The sequence below is a fragment of the Physeter macrocephalus genome, chromosome 20 (assembly GCF_002837175.3).
Source record: "Physeter macrocephalus isolate SW-GA chromosome 20, ASM283717v5, whole genome shotgun sequence".
NCBI classification, from domain to species: Eukaryota; Metazoa; Chordata; class Mammalia; order Artiodactyla; family Physeteridae; genus Physeter; species Physeter macrocephalus.
Window position 1 is genome coordinate 107,252,134 of NC_041233.1, and position 16,454 is coordinate 107,268,587.

The 16,454-nt window shown below is 37.1% G+C and overlaps 1 protein-coding gene across 2 annotated transcripts in view; it reads left to right on the forward strand.

Moving 5' to 3' along the window:
* The window catches only part of CFAP97 (cilia and flagella associated protein 97), a 30,211-nt gene extending 15,122 nt beyond the window's left edge, over window positions 1–15,089 (forward strand). For both annotated transcript variants that reach the window (XM_055080937.1, XM_007111315.4), the window contains exons 3-5: window positions 4,720–4,988; window positions 12,380–12,530; window positions 13,913–15,089. In XM_055080937.1, coding sequence (XP_054936912.1) covers window positions 4,720–4,988; window positions 12,380–12,530; window positions 13,913–14,040 — 548 coding nt within the window. In that variant the 3' untranslated portion in view covers window positions 14,041–15,089. The remainder of the gene's footprint in view (window positions 1–4,719; window positions 4,989–12,379; window positions 12,531–13,912) is intronic.
* The last annotated feature ends 1,365 nt before the right edge of the window (window positions 15,090–16,454 follow it).

Sequence of the window (16,454 nt, forward strand, 5' to 3'; positions counted from 1 at the left end):
ACCGCAACGAGAAGCCCGTGCACCGCAACGAAGAGTAGCCCCCACTCGCTGCAACTAGAAAAAGCCCGCGCGCAGCAACAAAGACCCAACGCAGCCAAAAATAAATTAATTTTTAAAATAAATAAAACAGAAGCAATATTATAACAAATTCAATAAAGACTTTAAAAAAAAGAAACTTTTAGGCTTCTGGGTGTCATCCACATGACCATAGACAAGCAGTAACTTTTCCGTGCCCCAATTTCTTCATTTGTAAGATGGGGGTAGTTGATATAGGTTGCTAAGGCCCATTCTAAATTCAGGGTTCTGGGGTTCTGTGAGAATGTGAGAAGGGAAAGTCAGTGGAGACTAGAATTATTAGACATCTTACTTTGGGGGCACTTCCCACTCCCATCCCCAGCCTTCCTTTGCTGTACAAATGTCGAAAGGGTATGATTGGAATTAGTTCTTTGGCCTTGGGCTGTTTATCCCGGAATAGGCAGAGAGGGCATTAAAAAGTGGAGTAGTGGAGGAAACCAAAGTTAGGCATTGGCTTATGGCATGAATGGCTCCTGTTTGGAGAGCAGTGAAGTTGACGTGACTAGATTTTAAAGTACCTTTCATCCTTTGTAACGGTAAAATGAGGTCAGTTTAGGAAGAATCTGGAGGGCGAAACAGAGATGGTTTAGAAATGCACCACTTCAGATTTTACCACCTAGATTCTGTAGGAAATAATTAGATACATTATTAGAGGGTGTATCCTGGGAAGAAAAACTAATATAAGAGAAAGAAACGGGACAAGGAAGTATTGATGAGCAGAGAAACCTGTCAGACCTATTGCTAAACTGATAGCAACATAGGAGGAAATGAAACAGTACCGTATTCAAGGGGAAGATAGAGACCCTGTTACCCTCGGTAAGAAAGAGGATGCCCACGCTGGGACTAGTGGCTGCTGGCACATCCCTTGGCAGCACGTTGTTTGTCTTTGCTGGCAGGCCGCAGCAGACAGGGTTCAGATAGGCAGGCAGGAAATCTCAGATACCCTCGGCCCACCACCAGATACTACCGAAGGTTTGAGAAAAGCTCAAATCAACAGAGGCACCAGACTCACGTGAAGAACCTAATGCCTGAAACAGTGTTAAAGGAGCAAGCTCAACGATTTTAGAGAGGATATGCAAGGACAGAACTATTTTCACTTGTAAAGCGAAGGCATGATTTGCTTTTCACTCTCTCCTGTCACGTGTGGAGTTTTCCAGGGGCTACATGACAATGACAACACAACAGAGTGAGTGCAGAAGCAGATATGAGAATCCAGCTGTCTTCTATTAAGGCAGGCATTAAAATATTTGCAGAAATGTTCAACTCTGCTACTCTTTTTTTTTTTTTTTTTTTTTTTTGTGGTACGCTGGCCTCTCACCGCTGTGGCCTCTCCCGTTGCGGAGCACAGGCTCCGGACGCGCAGGCTCAGCGGCCATGGCTCACGGGCCCAGCCGCTCCGTGGCATGTGGGATCTTCCCGGACCGGGGCACGAACCCATATCCCCTGCATTGGCAGGCGGACTCTCAACCACTGCGCCACCAGGGAAGCCCTACTCTGCTACTCTTCTCACTAAACTTCTTTTATATAAAAATGTGATGTTCACATATCAATGGTTTATTATTTTCAGACGAATTAATAAATATCTTTAAATTTTTTTCCTTTTAATTTCTAACATAATAAATATTGATAGATGTAACCCACATAAATAAACATTCTTTGGGGTCCCCAATAATCTTTAGATGTAATGAAAGGGTGCTGAGACCAAGAAGTTTAAGAACTTCTGGAAGAATGGAATTAGAATATAGCATTTGTAGTCTATTAGAGAAAAAAATATATATCATAGTCTTCCAAAAGGGGGAAAAATGGGGAAAAAAGAAGAAATAACCAAAAAAGCATTTTTTAAAGAAATAAAATGGTGAGAAAAGAGGTCAAACAATGTAAATAAATGGTTTTATCAGAAGATAATATCAGAGGGGGTTAAAATTTTTTAATCAAATCCAACCTGCAAAGATATTTAAAATAGTATAAGAGAAATGAAAATAAAGGCTTTGATATGCCAAACAGGTAACAAGGAGAAAATAGAAATATCAATCTTAGTAGTACACAAAATAGAATTCAGGATGTGAAAATGACTGAAGGGGACAAAGAAGAGTGTTTTACATTAATAAACTGACCAAGGGGGCTTCCCTGGTGGCGCAGTGGTTGCGCGTCCGCCTGCCAATGCAGGGGAACCGGGTTCGTGCCCCGGTCTGGGAGGATCCCACGTGCCGCGGAGCGGCTGGGCCCGTGAGCCATGGCCGCTGGGCCTGCGCGTCCGGAGCCTGTGCTCCGCAATGGGAGAGGCCACGGCAGTGAGAGGCCCACGTACCACACAAAAAAAAAATAAAAATAAAAAAAATAAACTGACCAAATATACTAAAAAGATTTAATAGCCATTGATTTAAAATGTATAATAAAAGCAAAGCAGAACTAGATGATCAAACTGACAAAGCCATAATCACTGTGGAAGAAATTGGTTAGACCAAATCAGTTTGACTCCAAAAAAAAAAAAAAGGCATAAACTACCTGCTTGTAGACTGCTCTTGGCCATGGGTATTTTGTTTGTCTGTCACACAAAAAAATTTTTTAAGTGATGAAATATCGGTTTCTGTTGCTACATAACAAATTACCCCAACATTTAGGGTATGGAGAGACGCAAAGGCAGGAGTGACTTGGCAGCTGGGGGTCTGGAATCATCTGAGTGCTGGTTTACTCACACGTCAGATATCTGGGCTTGGGGTGACTTGAAGACCAGGACTGCTGAGTGGAGGACCCACGTGTGGCCTTTCCCCGTGGCCTGGCTTCTTCACATACCGCAGCTGGCTCAGGGCTCCAAGGACAGTGTTCCAGGAAACAAGGCACAAACCTCATCACCTTTTATGACCTAGCCTCAGAAGTCACATAGCATCATTTCTTCCATGTTCTATTGGTTTAAATGGTTATAAACCTTCCCAGGGCATAGACCCTCCTTCTTAATGGGAGGAGTGTCAAATAACATGGACATGTTTCAAAACCTCTTCAGCCTCTGGCCATACATTGATTTACATTCCTCCCCAATGCAAAAATATGTTCCCCCTTTCCAAATATCCCTTCAACCTGGAGGTCCAGGGTTTAAATCGAGTCCAGGTGCAGCTGTGGCTCCTCGGGCGTGGTTCTTCGGTGATAGCTCGAGTACTTTGAAAATCTTCTCCTGGGAGAGACTAGGGAGCTGAAGTAGTAGTTATACTTTTGAACCCCAGAAGTCCTGACTCTTATATTCTCTCTAAATTTTGCTTGAAAAGTGACCAATTCCATTTTTAAAAATTAATTAATTGATGTATTTATTTATTTTAGGCTGCGTTGGGTCTTTGTCGCTGCGCGCGGGCTTTCTCTAGTTGCGGCGAGCGGGGGCTACTCTGTTGCGGTGCGTGGGCTTCTCATTGCGGTGGCTTCTCTTGTTGCGGAGCACAGGCTCTAGGCGTGCGGGCTTCAGTAGTTGTGGCTCGCGGGCTCTAGGCGCACGGGCTTAGTTGTTCCATGGCATGTGGGATCTTTTCCTGTCAGGAAGCAACTGTTAATCTTTTTTTTTTAAGTTTCTGTAATCTTTGATAGTGTTCACTTTAAGCTTTGGGAGGTAGATTTACAGTTTTTGTGACTTTGCTCAAAGGATTTAACTTTTTTGCACCAGTCACATTTTCAAACGGAGTTTAAAATGCCTCTTTGCCTTACAGCACTGTGCTTTTAACAGCATAAAATACTAAGGCAGTAAAAGAGTTTACATAAAGGTATACTCTAATAAATAATGGTTACTCTAAAAAAATATTATTAAAACAAAACAAATGTACCATTCTGTTAATCTGATATAATGTATTTATTTTTAGCACAGACTTAAGCTGAAACACTGAGACAGCTTAATATTTTTAGAAACTTCTGACAAATGTTTAGTAATAATTGTGACTTACTGAAAATTGTTATAATAATGAAAATTTAAGAATTTAGTATGTTGATAAAAGCTTAATTTGATAATCATAGTATGCAAAATATTTTTCTTTGTTAAAAACTCCTTTTATATTATGTATTTTTGGCTTTTGTTTAGTCAGGAATAAAAGTTTGACTTTTATAATACTAGTATTTGTTTTAATGCCAATATTAAGGTCATAAATCTTGTGTAATAAAATATTTTCAGGTTAAGTTGAAGGTTTCAGAATATTCTGGGTTTGCTTTTGCCATTTTCTGGCCATTGTCTGCATTGCTGAGGACATTTTATTTTTTGAAGTATACCCTCCAACCAACAAAAACCATCTCAACTAAGTATTGTGTCAGTGCACTCCACCAGAGGTTTCTAACTTTTAAACTGCCTTAGGAGAACATAAAACGAATGTGACAAAGGCATTTTCCATAAATTATACCGGCAGTGTACAACCAGTGCCATGAACATTTCTCATTAAAATATTTTCATGGTTTTATGTTAGCATTTTATTCCCAAAGAACCCAACGAGCATAAAACTCTAAGCTGCCTCTGAATTTTTTTCTACCCAATTGTAGTCTGGATGTCACTGGCATTATTTCATACATCCCTTTTCATGAATTAATGTAGTTTCCATTTATAGGAGCTAAAGCATATACCATCATATTTCTGTGCTACTTTGTTTAGCCATTTTCCCTTTTTTTTGCTCACTTCTCTAGCTTTTCTGCAATTAGATAAAAAGGGACCACAAAAACATCACTTTGATCAGCCTTCAGTAGCACCTAGGAAAAACTACTCTTTCACAAGAGAGGAGGTGAGACAGATTGATCGGGAAAATCAGAGGCTTTTGAAAGAACTGTCGAGACAGGCTGAAAAACCAGGAAGCAAAAGTACGATTCCAAGAAGATCGACTGGTCCTCCCCCTAAGTTATATCATAGTGCTCTCAACAGACAGAGGGAACAACAAAGGATTGAAAGAGAAAATTTGGTAAGTAACTGAGATTTTTTCAGTCATCACAGAAAATGCATTTGTGTACTGATTTGTTAGTCCAACTTTCAGGAAACCCAATGCAGCAAAATTTTCTAACTTAATTATATAAAAGTAGGAATAGATATGTATGGCCTGAAATACATGATGAGCTATGAGCCTGGAAGGTACTTTTGTGCTTTTTTTATCCAGAAAACTATATTTTAAGGGAATATTAAATGAAAATACTGAAAGCTCCGTTATTTATTTGACTATATCTGTGAAATCACTATAGTAGTACAGGAAGTGGTGTCCAGGGGTGAGATACATATCTCTTCTGGAGAGCTAAATCTATTTCACTTCATTTTATCCTCGAAAGCTAAAATAATTTATATATCATTTATTTTAAATAGTAAATACATTCTCAGAGAGGTCAAATTTGTTGCCCTGCTGCTTGAATGTATGAAAGACATTGATTGTTAAAAACCATGTAAATACCCTTTGATGTCCTAAGGAATATATATGGAAACTGTTGAAAATCTTCACATTAAAAACTATTTATTCATAGCATATCATTTTCTTTATAAAATGCAATTCATAGTAATTGCTGATATTTATTGAGCTCTTTAATGCTGGACATTGTTCTAAGTGTCTTCTAAATATTAGCTTATTGAATCCTGACAATAATTCTTTCAGGTAGGTACTTTATTTTTATCCACATCTTACAAATGGAATAATTGAGACCTAAAAGGGTTAAATAATTAACCCATGGACAAGGAGCTGGTAAGGAAGTGGTTAAGCCAAGATTTTAAATCCAGGTAGCATCTTAAACTAAAATTAGACCCTTAATGAGCACATACATTCGGAGCTAAAATAATTGGTAAAGCTATTATTAAAGTTACTAGAATAATTCTCAAAATTCACCCTCATTATGTTTCATCATCAGTACAGTTCTATTTAACTATGTGCTTAACCTGAACTTGCAAGAGTAACAACTCTTGTGAATTTCTTTGTCACCATCACTAGCACCAGGAGTTGGCGAGCTGGGTTGGTATAGTTACAAAAATAGTAAACTCTGGGGCCCTTCAGGAGAGTCACCCTGAATGTGGCAGGAAGTAGGTAACAACAAGACACGTTGAAGTGGGGTTGGTGGGTGGTGAGCTACATGATAACTTCCTGCACGTCACTCTGGCAGTTTCAAGATTCATTCATGATTTAAGAAAATTTGGAATTAGTGTGTGTCATGCACATCTGGTTTTACCTTATTTTCACTCTCCCATGTGGCTCTGGAGTCTGTTTTGTTTATTTAACAAGCAGTTGCATAGTGCATACTGTTTTACAATTTTAGGTCATTTAATCCTCGTAGCAACCTAACGACACAGTTACTGTTGTTGTGGAGGAGAAAATGAGACACTGAGTAGGGCTCAGGGACTTCCTCAAGCTTAAACAGCTAGCAGGTGGCAGAATCATGTCCCGTTTACCTAGCTTTGGGGATACTTTTTTTTAACAGCTTTTTTAAGATACAATTCACATACCATACTCATTTAAAGTGTACAGTTCATAAGTTGTAGTAAAATATATGTATCGTAAAATTTGCCATTTTGTTTTTAAGTGATTGATTCAGTGGCATTAATTACATTCACAATGTTGGGCAACCATCACTACTACTTATTTCCAAAACTTTTTTGATCACTCCACACAGAAACTCTGTACCAAACAATAACACTCCGTTCTCCCTTCTCCTCAGCCCTTGGTAACCGCTAATCTACCTTCTGTCTATAAATCTGCCTATTCTAGATATTTCATATAAGTGGAATAATAGAATATTTGTCATTTTGTGTCCGGCTTATTTCACTTAGCATGTTTTCGAGGTTCATCCATGTTGTAGCCTGTATCAGAACTTCATTCCTTTTTGTGGCTGAATAATAGTCCATATACGTATGTGCCGCATTTTGATTCCCCATTCATCTGATGGTGGACACTTGGGTTGTTTCCGCATTTTGGCTATTGTGAGCAGTGCTGCACGGAACACTGACTACAAGTATCTGTTCAGGTCCCTGCTTGCAGTTCCGTTGGGTGCATACCTAAGAGTGGAATTGCTGGGTCATATGGTAATTCTGTGTTTATCTTTTTGAGGAACTTGGGTTTACTTTTGAGAAGCTGAAGCCGTAATGTCTAGTGGCTTTACTAGTAAGAACAGGATGAAAACCGTTAAGCAGCTTCTGTTTACAGCTTTTATCATCCCCCATATCAGTTGTACATCTCAGCTGTTTTAATAAACAGTGGAAAATTACCACTATTTTATTCTTTTTACTTCGTATGCTTAGTAATATGTATATGTGAGCAATATTTTTCTCCATTTCATAGTAAGGTCTTATTTGTTATACTCTACGACAGTAGAATATAATGTGAACCACATGTATAGTTTAAATTTTTCTAGTAGCCACATTAGAAAGGTCAAAGAAACAGGTGAAATTATTCTGCTATAATATTTTAACTGACTAAATCAAAAATATTACATTTTAACATGTAATCAATATAAAAAATTTATATTTTACCTTTTTTTTGGTACTAAGTCTTTGAAATCTGTTGTATATTTTATACTTAGAGCACATCTCAGTTTGGACTAGCCACGTTTTAAATGCTCTGTAGCTACATGTGGCTTGTGGCTTTGGGCAGTGCACCTCTGAAACAAAAGCTTAATTCATAAGAAGTGGAAAAAGAAGCTTAAAGCTAAACAGGAAAATAAACGTAATTTATTGTAAAATATTATGACGTTATTGTAAGGAAAATTAATCTTCCAGATTTATGCTTAACTCTTCATTGTCTATACCAAAATAAAACTAATGCTATACCTTTTAAAATTTTTTCTTGGCTATTCCTTTGCATTTATTCTTCATAATAACTGATTTTTTTCTTTATAAAAAGTTTTTTTATTAAATTTTTGTTGGAATTGTGTTGACTTTACATTTTAATTGCAGTGTTTGGCACTCTTAAAATATTACCTTCCTATCTAGAAATATGGTATGTCTTTCCATTTACTCAAGCCTTCTTATACTGTACCTTAGTAAGGTTTCATAGTTTTCTTTAAAACTATATATTTTTATGCTATTGCCATGAAATTTTTCATTACATTTGCTAATTGGTTACTTTTGTAAACCATCATTTTTTGTGTATTTATTATATAAGCAGCCACCTACCAAATCGTTATTTAGAGCCACATTGGTTCTAATAGGTCCTCAGTGTGAGATGATATACTTTTTAACCTGTTTGCTAAACTGTTCATAGTCAAAACACACATGCATGGGTACGGTCGTGCTCACACAGCACTTTTGTGTCAGGTGTACTGCACAAGCAGGGTCCATTACTTTATAATTTTCATGATTTATAATCCTTCATTTGCTCCATCTCCAGTGATAGAGGCCAGTTCAGATGGCTAACAGGCATGATGACTAAAGCAGTTCTGTTCCAGTACTCTCAAATTAGTTCCTTAGTAATCCAGAGGCTGTTAGACTTGAGACAAAGTAGTGCTGTGCAGAAGAGGTAGAAAAGGAGAGCCCTCTATCCAGTAGAGGGCGTGCTTGCTACATATAGACTCTATATTAGAACTTCATTACTTCAAAAGGGAACAAACTTTTTAATTCATGAATTTTGAAATATTCTTGTTAAACCATGTCTCTTTATACTTATTTGGACATAATATGAATTCTGTTTTTATGAAAGAGTGCAAGAATAACTTTAGCAGAAGGAGAAGGGGTCAGTGAGGATACTTAAAGTTTCACCTTACTCTAAAAGTAATGAGGCTATTTCATGCTCTTAAATGTATGTGTGTCAGTTTCCTGAACTGTGAAAAGGGGGTGGGGAGAGGAGTAATTGAATAAAGTAAACCATAATCTTTCCACTCAGGAGTTACTGTGTTAAAATATTATTTTTAAAGTAAAAGTAACGCATGTATGGGATTGGCCAAAAAGTTTGTTTGGGCTTTTGTAACAGCTTGCAGAAAAACCCGAACGAACTTTTTGGCCAGCCCAATGTGAATTTATAAAATTCAAACCAGTCTTAAAAACATTAAATGAGCAATAAAATCCTTCCTCCCTCTTCTGTTCTTTGTCTCCTGGTTTAGGGAGGTAATTTTAGATGTGAAAACTATGAGAGAGAGAGAGATATGTTGTCACAAAGATGAAGGTTTATAGCAAATCTCGTACCAAGTATGAGTATTACCTGTGGATTAGTCAGTACCTTTGTTCCAAGGTCTTGAAATAATTTACAGTTCACTCACTCTGGTTTTTCTCCTCTGCTTATTGTCTATTATCTCCTTGCATAGAAGAAAGCAAGCTAATGATAACTGAATACGACTCCAGCTATAGACAAATATGTAGAACAGTCCTGATTGTCGCAGACTGGAGGACACTTGTTGCTCTGTAATGTCCTTCAGGGTCTTTGCTTTTTTCACTTTAGAGACAATAAAGCAACTCTCCTCTGCCGACAGCTGCAGAAATCATTAACTCACTGTTTGTCCATTCATTTGTTTTAACCTTTCTACCTCAGAAGACAGGATTCAGGCTGGGTTAATTTTCTTTCCAAAAAGAATGATACTTCCTAGATAGAACAGAGATATTTGAACAAACTGTTCAGAATCTGATTTGAGTAGCAGTTCTAAGATTTTGTAAACCATGAATGGGAATATAAGTAACCAGTCTTACATTTTTCAATCCATTAAACAGATATTTGTTTAATGTCTGCTAGGAGCTATGTAAGAAACTGGAATGGATATAAGAAAAAATATAAAATACTGCCCTGTCATTTAATATATAACTTAGCTGTGAAGATAATACTAAAGTGTGTCAAACAACTAGAAAATAATCAAAGCAGTATTAAGGATAGCAGTTAATATTTAATAAGTCCTTACTATATGCCAGGCACTGTTCTGATCATTTTATATGCATTATCTCACTTAGTACCCTAAACTGACTCTTTGAGTTTTATTTCATTGTTAATATCACTATTAAGTCGTTTGACCAAGGTCACACAATCAATGGCAGAGCAAAGGTTTAAATCCAGGTCTTTCTGACTAGAAAACTTATATTTTTTTATCACTCAATTACAAGTGTTACAGTATTTTGACCTCTCCTTTTTTTTTTTTGACCTCTCATTTTTAAGTCTTACTCAGGAGTTGTAAATTGATGACTAGATTGAAATGTATATACTTCTGATTTTAAGGTTTCTACTGTAATCCTCCATATTTTTATCAATATATTGTTTCTGCAAGTAAGAGCTGTTTGTATCTGAAGTCATTCCTTTAGCTTTTGCTGAGCTTGCTGTGTTCATATCGCACACAGATACATGGCACGGTTCCATGTGATTTGGATAGCTGAACCAAATCATTGCTCTCTTATTTCCCCAGGTTTCTGCATGTAAACTTGATAAGTGACATATCAGCATTACAGATGGGTTTACTTTTTGCCTTATTGTTGACTTATTTCAAAATTGATTTTGATAACATTCCTTTATATGTTTTATATCTGATAAATAAGCATCGCAATTTTCTTAAAGTTTATAAAAGAAAAATATACATACAACCAAATGAATACATTTAGGGAATTAGCAGTTTATCTAAAAAGCATTGAGACTTCTACCAGCAAAAAAACAAAATTAGTAGGTAACTGAAAATACCAAGTTTTCTGTGCTGTCCATTCCACCGTGCACAGCTCAATGGGTAGTTAATAGGATAATCAGATAAAACAGCAAATGGTTCTCGACCCAGTAAAATACATTGATGATGTGATACCCCGCAAGTTTCTTACTCAGTTATAAACAGGTGGAGGATATTAGTTGGTAGGTCTTGGCACCTAAATTGTACAGGTTCTCTGTCTACAAAGAGAGAAAGACAGCATGTTATGATGGAAAGACCGTAGACTTCATAGTCAGGTGGAACCACAGACAGATCCTGACTCTGAACTCAGCAAAGAGAACCGTTACTCTAATTGTGTAGGACTTCACTGAGGAGCTGACTCTTTTCTAGCTTTTGAAGGCTCAGAACTGAAGACGGGCAGGAAGATGAGCTGGCAGGCTGAGTCCTCTGGGTGGGTCCAGCAGCTTCTTCCTGTGTCCTGCACCTCTGCCGTTCGTCTGCAAGCTCCTTTCATTCTACAGCCCTTGCTCTCCTTTCCTGGATAGCTCTTCCCTGAATATTTTGGCTTCTCTGGAATCGCGCAGGAACACTGATAATGGAGCCTCAGAATAGCAGGGCAGGAGGGGGCTGATAACAGTTGAGAACAAGTTCTGGAGACAGTTGGTGGTGGTGAACTGTAGGCTTAAAAATGGTTAGAATGGTAAATCTTATGTGGATTATACCACAATACAAAGAAAAAACGTTGAGGGAGAAGGAGAAAAGATTGTCCAGAGAAAGCTTGTCCTATGACTGAACTCATGTGGCTAACTTTATCATGTGAATCTTAGTGCAGGACAGTATCCTCTTTTTAAATAAAGATCAACTTGCTACAGAGAAAGTTTAAGTCAATAAAGAAAATAATAAAACACAACCATCGATCAATTCCCCAGTCCATTTGGTCTACTTAAACATTCCTCTCTCACCGAAGCCTGTGAAAATCAAACAAAAGAAACTCTTTCACGTTCTGATTTGTGAAGGAAGGATTATGAATAAAATTAGGGACATTACACATTAGCCTCTGTTACAGAATCGTATTAATGCACCTACCACGCTATTGGATACTGTCTTGCCTTGGCTAGTTGGTTTATACAACCTTTAAAAAGCTTTATGTTCTACAGTAGTTGATTTCAAACTTCTTAAGAGCAAAAACTTTTTGTTTCCAAACAATTTTATGCAGAATCTTCAATATATAAAACAGACAATACAGAAAGCATAGTTGGGCCGGTAGAAATTAGGAGTGGGAGACCTGAGAGGCTGGCCCGTTGGCCTTTCCTCAACGTCCTAGGAGCCCTGAGGCACCACTGGAAAGTAAACAGGTTGACAGTCACTGCTCTGTGCGCATATATAGATAGAACTTATAATAGTAGCTTAGATATGTTCAGTCATTTCTAGGGTTGAACGCTGGGCTTTTAGCATTATCGCTCCCATTATGTCATTTCTATGAGAAAATCAGGTCTAATGTATTTCGGCTTACAGCACCTTTTCTAAGATTGTAACCCGACAAAAAAGAGATGTGCCTACAGTCGGTTGTTAAAATCATAGCGGTTTTGGTTAGCCATAGGATAGGTGAAAACCCTTAGATTTTCCTGAAAGTACATTATTTGAAATATTTTTTCACAGTGACTTAAAGTCTTTTCTACTTTATTTTGTGAATTTCAGGTTCTAGAAAGTATTCGCCTTGTTAAAAAACTATTGCTGTTTATCTAACGTTGGCTTTTAAATTGGTTGTCTTTAAATGAAGGCTTTATTGAAACGGCTTGAAGCTGTGAAACCAACAGTTGGTATGAAACGCTCAGAACAGCTGATGGACTATCACCGCAACATGGGTTATCTCAGCTCATCCCCGACCTCCAGACGAGTGAGGTCCACTCTTGGCCAGTACAGCCCGTTAAGTAAGCATACTCAAAATTATTTTGTACTTGTTCGTGTCTTTTGTCCTTTTAAAAACATATAACTTCGGTTCTTATGATAGAGTTTTAAAATGCTGACTTCTGGAATGCAATCTGTTGTTTTTCGCTGGCATGCTTTGTTTTATTTGTGTTACTTCATTAACTTCAGGTTTCATTTACAGTGTATAATGGCAGCATAGGAAGGAAACCAGGAGAAAAAACAATTGAAAATATCAGTTATCTCTCAGATAATGGAGGAGAGACTTTTACTTTCAATATGTTTATTTAAGGAAGAAATGAACAGATAACGCTATTTAAAAGTTGCTGAAACATTCTCTTTAGCCAGTTAAGAATTTTTAGTAGTATCTTCCAGCCCTAATATGTGCTTTTTCTTCCTCATTGGTAACTAAAAGAAGAATTAGCAATCTGTAGTCATCAGATTAATCCCTCTTAATGCTTAATATATGATCCATTACATGCCTGGCCGGTAGTGTGTCCCGGGGAACGCAGGCGGGAGTGACCACTGAGCGCTAGGGTGTGTGACGCATGGAAGGGCCAGACCTTTTTCCTTACAGAAGTCTGTGCTGTTAGTTCATGTATGTGTTCAAAACTATAAAGCCTGTAGAAGCTAATCCTAAGAGAAAGTTGGAACCGCTTGTAATCGTAAACACTCAAATGACTAGTAATTCCATTCACTCATCCTTCAAGCATCATTTCCTTGGCAGAGTTCATGACTAAGAAAGGGTCTTATTCCAATTACTCGCACTTAGTATTATGCCTTGAAAGCAGTAAATTATTTGTTGAATAAATGTATAAATGGTTATACATAGAGATTTTTTTCCCACTTGAATCCTTTGAGAAGCTTTTAAAAACATTTATTCCCACCCCAAATCTATTGAATCAAAATGCCCTAATATAGAGTTTGGGCAAAATGCCCTAATATAGAGTTTGGGCATATTTGTTATTAAATTTTTAAGTTCCACGGGGAATTCAGAAGTACATTCCTGGTTGAGAATCAAATTAGACTATTAAAAACACCTGTGAGGGGCTTCCCTGGTGGCGCAGTGGTTGAGAGTCCGCCTGCCAATGCAGGGGATACGGGTTCGTGCCCCGGTCCGGGAAGATCCCAGTTGCCACGGAGCCACTAGGCCCGTGAGCCATGGCCGCTGAGCCTGCGCGTCCGGAGCCTGTGCTCCGCAACGGGAGAGGCCACAACAGTGAGAGGCCCGCGTACCACAAAAAAAAAAAAAAAAAAAAAACACCTGTGAGATAGGGAAGAAAATTTTATTCTGGGCTTCAGGATAGGAGAGTAAGTTTATTAGATGATGATTTATATATTCAGTTTAAAGAATTCAAATCATTTCTTATTCTTTATATATTTTCAGGAGGAGCTTCCAGGACATCCAGTGCTACCAGTGGTCTCAGTTGTAAGAGTGAGCAGTCAGCTTTTGACACATCCAGTGGCCTGTTGCTAAGACCTAAGCCCCCGAATGTCCGTACAGCTTGGTTATAAAAACTCTTTTTACTTTAAACATTGATCATCAAATTCTTATTGAAGTGCTTTTGTATATTACTATCATTCTCTGTATAAACATCTAAATACTGCTTTAAGCAATTTAAGGTGTACAACAGTGACTTGTAATTTATTGTAATTCGATGCAAAATGGTTTTGAAAAAGACAATTTAATATAAAATCAGTGTTTCCTGTGAGGAGGAGTTTATATGAGACTTGTATGTATTTTACAGAGAAATGGTAGTATGCCGGTGTATTTTCTCAACATAGAAATTGGTTCAGCTGTCAGACTGACAAAACAGTTGTGATAGCATCGCTGAACGTTGGACCCAAGATGTTAGCTATATAGTTCTTGTTTGATGTGTTGTGTTTTTCATATCTTGTAAGCTTTATACCATGAGCATAGCTCCTGACTGACTTTGTTTTCTCTTTGCTTCAGAACTTGGGCAGTGTGACTTAACAACTTAATTGTAAGATAGTTATTATGAAACAGATCTTGAAATTTGTTTTCATTGGTGGAGCTGATTTAGATTTGATGAGCAGATTGAGTGAAGCTTGAACTGGGGCGATCCTTGTGATTCACCAGAGGTACCTACTACTTCTGTAGAAGGGAACTGAGTTAGATCTCAGACACTTTATCAACCATTCTGAACCATTTCAAACTGTGAGTATTAGAAAGCTCAACTTAGAAGCTCCTCTTTCATGTTTTTATATATTCAGGGAAAGTAGTTAATGATTCTGAGAAATTAGGTTTCTTTAGAGCTACTGCATTGTGAATAGTTTGTCCAGGGACCAGATCATCATAAGCAAAAGCAAGTATCTGTTGAATCAGCAAAATAGCACCACGAGTTTGAAGAGCCAAGAAGCAGATCCTGAGTTGTGCCGGGACAGTGTTTTAAGCGATGCTGTTAATGAGTTGTGTTATACTTAGAGTTTATTGTTTTAAGTGAGAAGAAAAGAAAGAAATGCAATGTCTCGCAGCTTTAGAAATTCCAACTAGTGTTTTTAAGGGCTGAAAAAGAAAACTAAAAAGATGAATGATAAAGGGGGAAAAAATCACGTTTGTTGAGGCTACTTTAAATGTCAGCTAACTTTCTTGCTTTGTTTTGGTTTGGGCATTTGTGTTGAATCCTGGAAGTATCATTTTTATCAGTCCCACTTTTAAAGTCCTAATAATCTTAAATGGAATTAGTAATGGCAAGTAGGGTGTAATATAGTTGACTTTTAAAATTAGAATATTTTTCTGTCAATCTGTAGGCTCTTACACAGCAAAGTATATCTAGGTCATGTTGCTTCTGCTGTCCTAATTATCACTGTTTTCATTACTGGCCTTTTCTGTATACCTTAAAATGTATTGGAAAGTTTCTATATTAAATGCCAAATCTTTCTTTTTCTTAGTGTGAATTTTTGATCTGTAACCACAGTAAGATTTGTTTTTTGTTTTTCTGGGTTAACTCAAGCTCTGTAGCTTGCACGCCGAACTTACTTTTCTTAATACCTTTGGCAGTAAGCCAAACTGCATTTTACTGAACATCAATTCAGAATTTCTTGGTCTTAGTTTGTATTGATAGATTTTGTTTAGGATAGGGCCTGTGAAACGTGAGAAGAATGGGGTTAAAAAATTTGTGTGAACACAACCTGACTGTGAGATTTTTCTGCTGCTTTCTTTGAGCTTATAATGTTCGTTCGCTGTTATTTGATATTCTGTTCTGGTGAACAGATTTTTACATCACTTAGTGCTCTGCTTTATATATAAATTTTAGCTATACTAAACCAAGGTTTTTGTTTTGTTTTTTAACTTATTGCACTTTTAATGTTTGTATAACCTATCTTTAAGGAGCGATACGATAATGTTGAATTTAAAATTCAGCATTTGAATATCTGCTCAATAGTGAGTTAGCCAATTTTTTAAAATTGATTTTTAAGCTGTTAGAGGAAAAAAAAGTATGAAAGCTTTTATGTAATAGCATTAGTCTCTGAATACATTTTGTATGGTCTTTGCTACCATATGTCAGGATACAATTATAATTTTATAGATAAAACTATACTTTTATTTTTGATCATTAAAAATTTTTTTTCTTTGTATTTTGATTTTAGATACTAATATAATGCCTTTAGTTTTACTACGTTAACAGGGGAGGTTCATCTAAGTATTTCTGATAACGGATTCAACTCGAAGTAAAAGTTAGGAAGAGCAACAATATTCATCTTTTCAAAGTGGAATTTACAATTCTGTTGTCATTGTCATGATTCGTTTATATGATAAGTATAAATAGAGGGATAGGAATTGAAAAATGTGATATTCTCTGATACAAGTCAAGGTACTTTTTTTTTTTTTTTTTTTTTTTTTTTTTTTTTTGCCGTACGCGGGCCTTTCACTGTTGTTGCCTCTTCCGTTGCGGAGCACCGGCTCG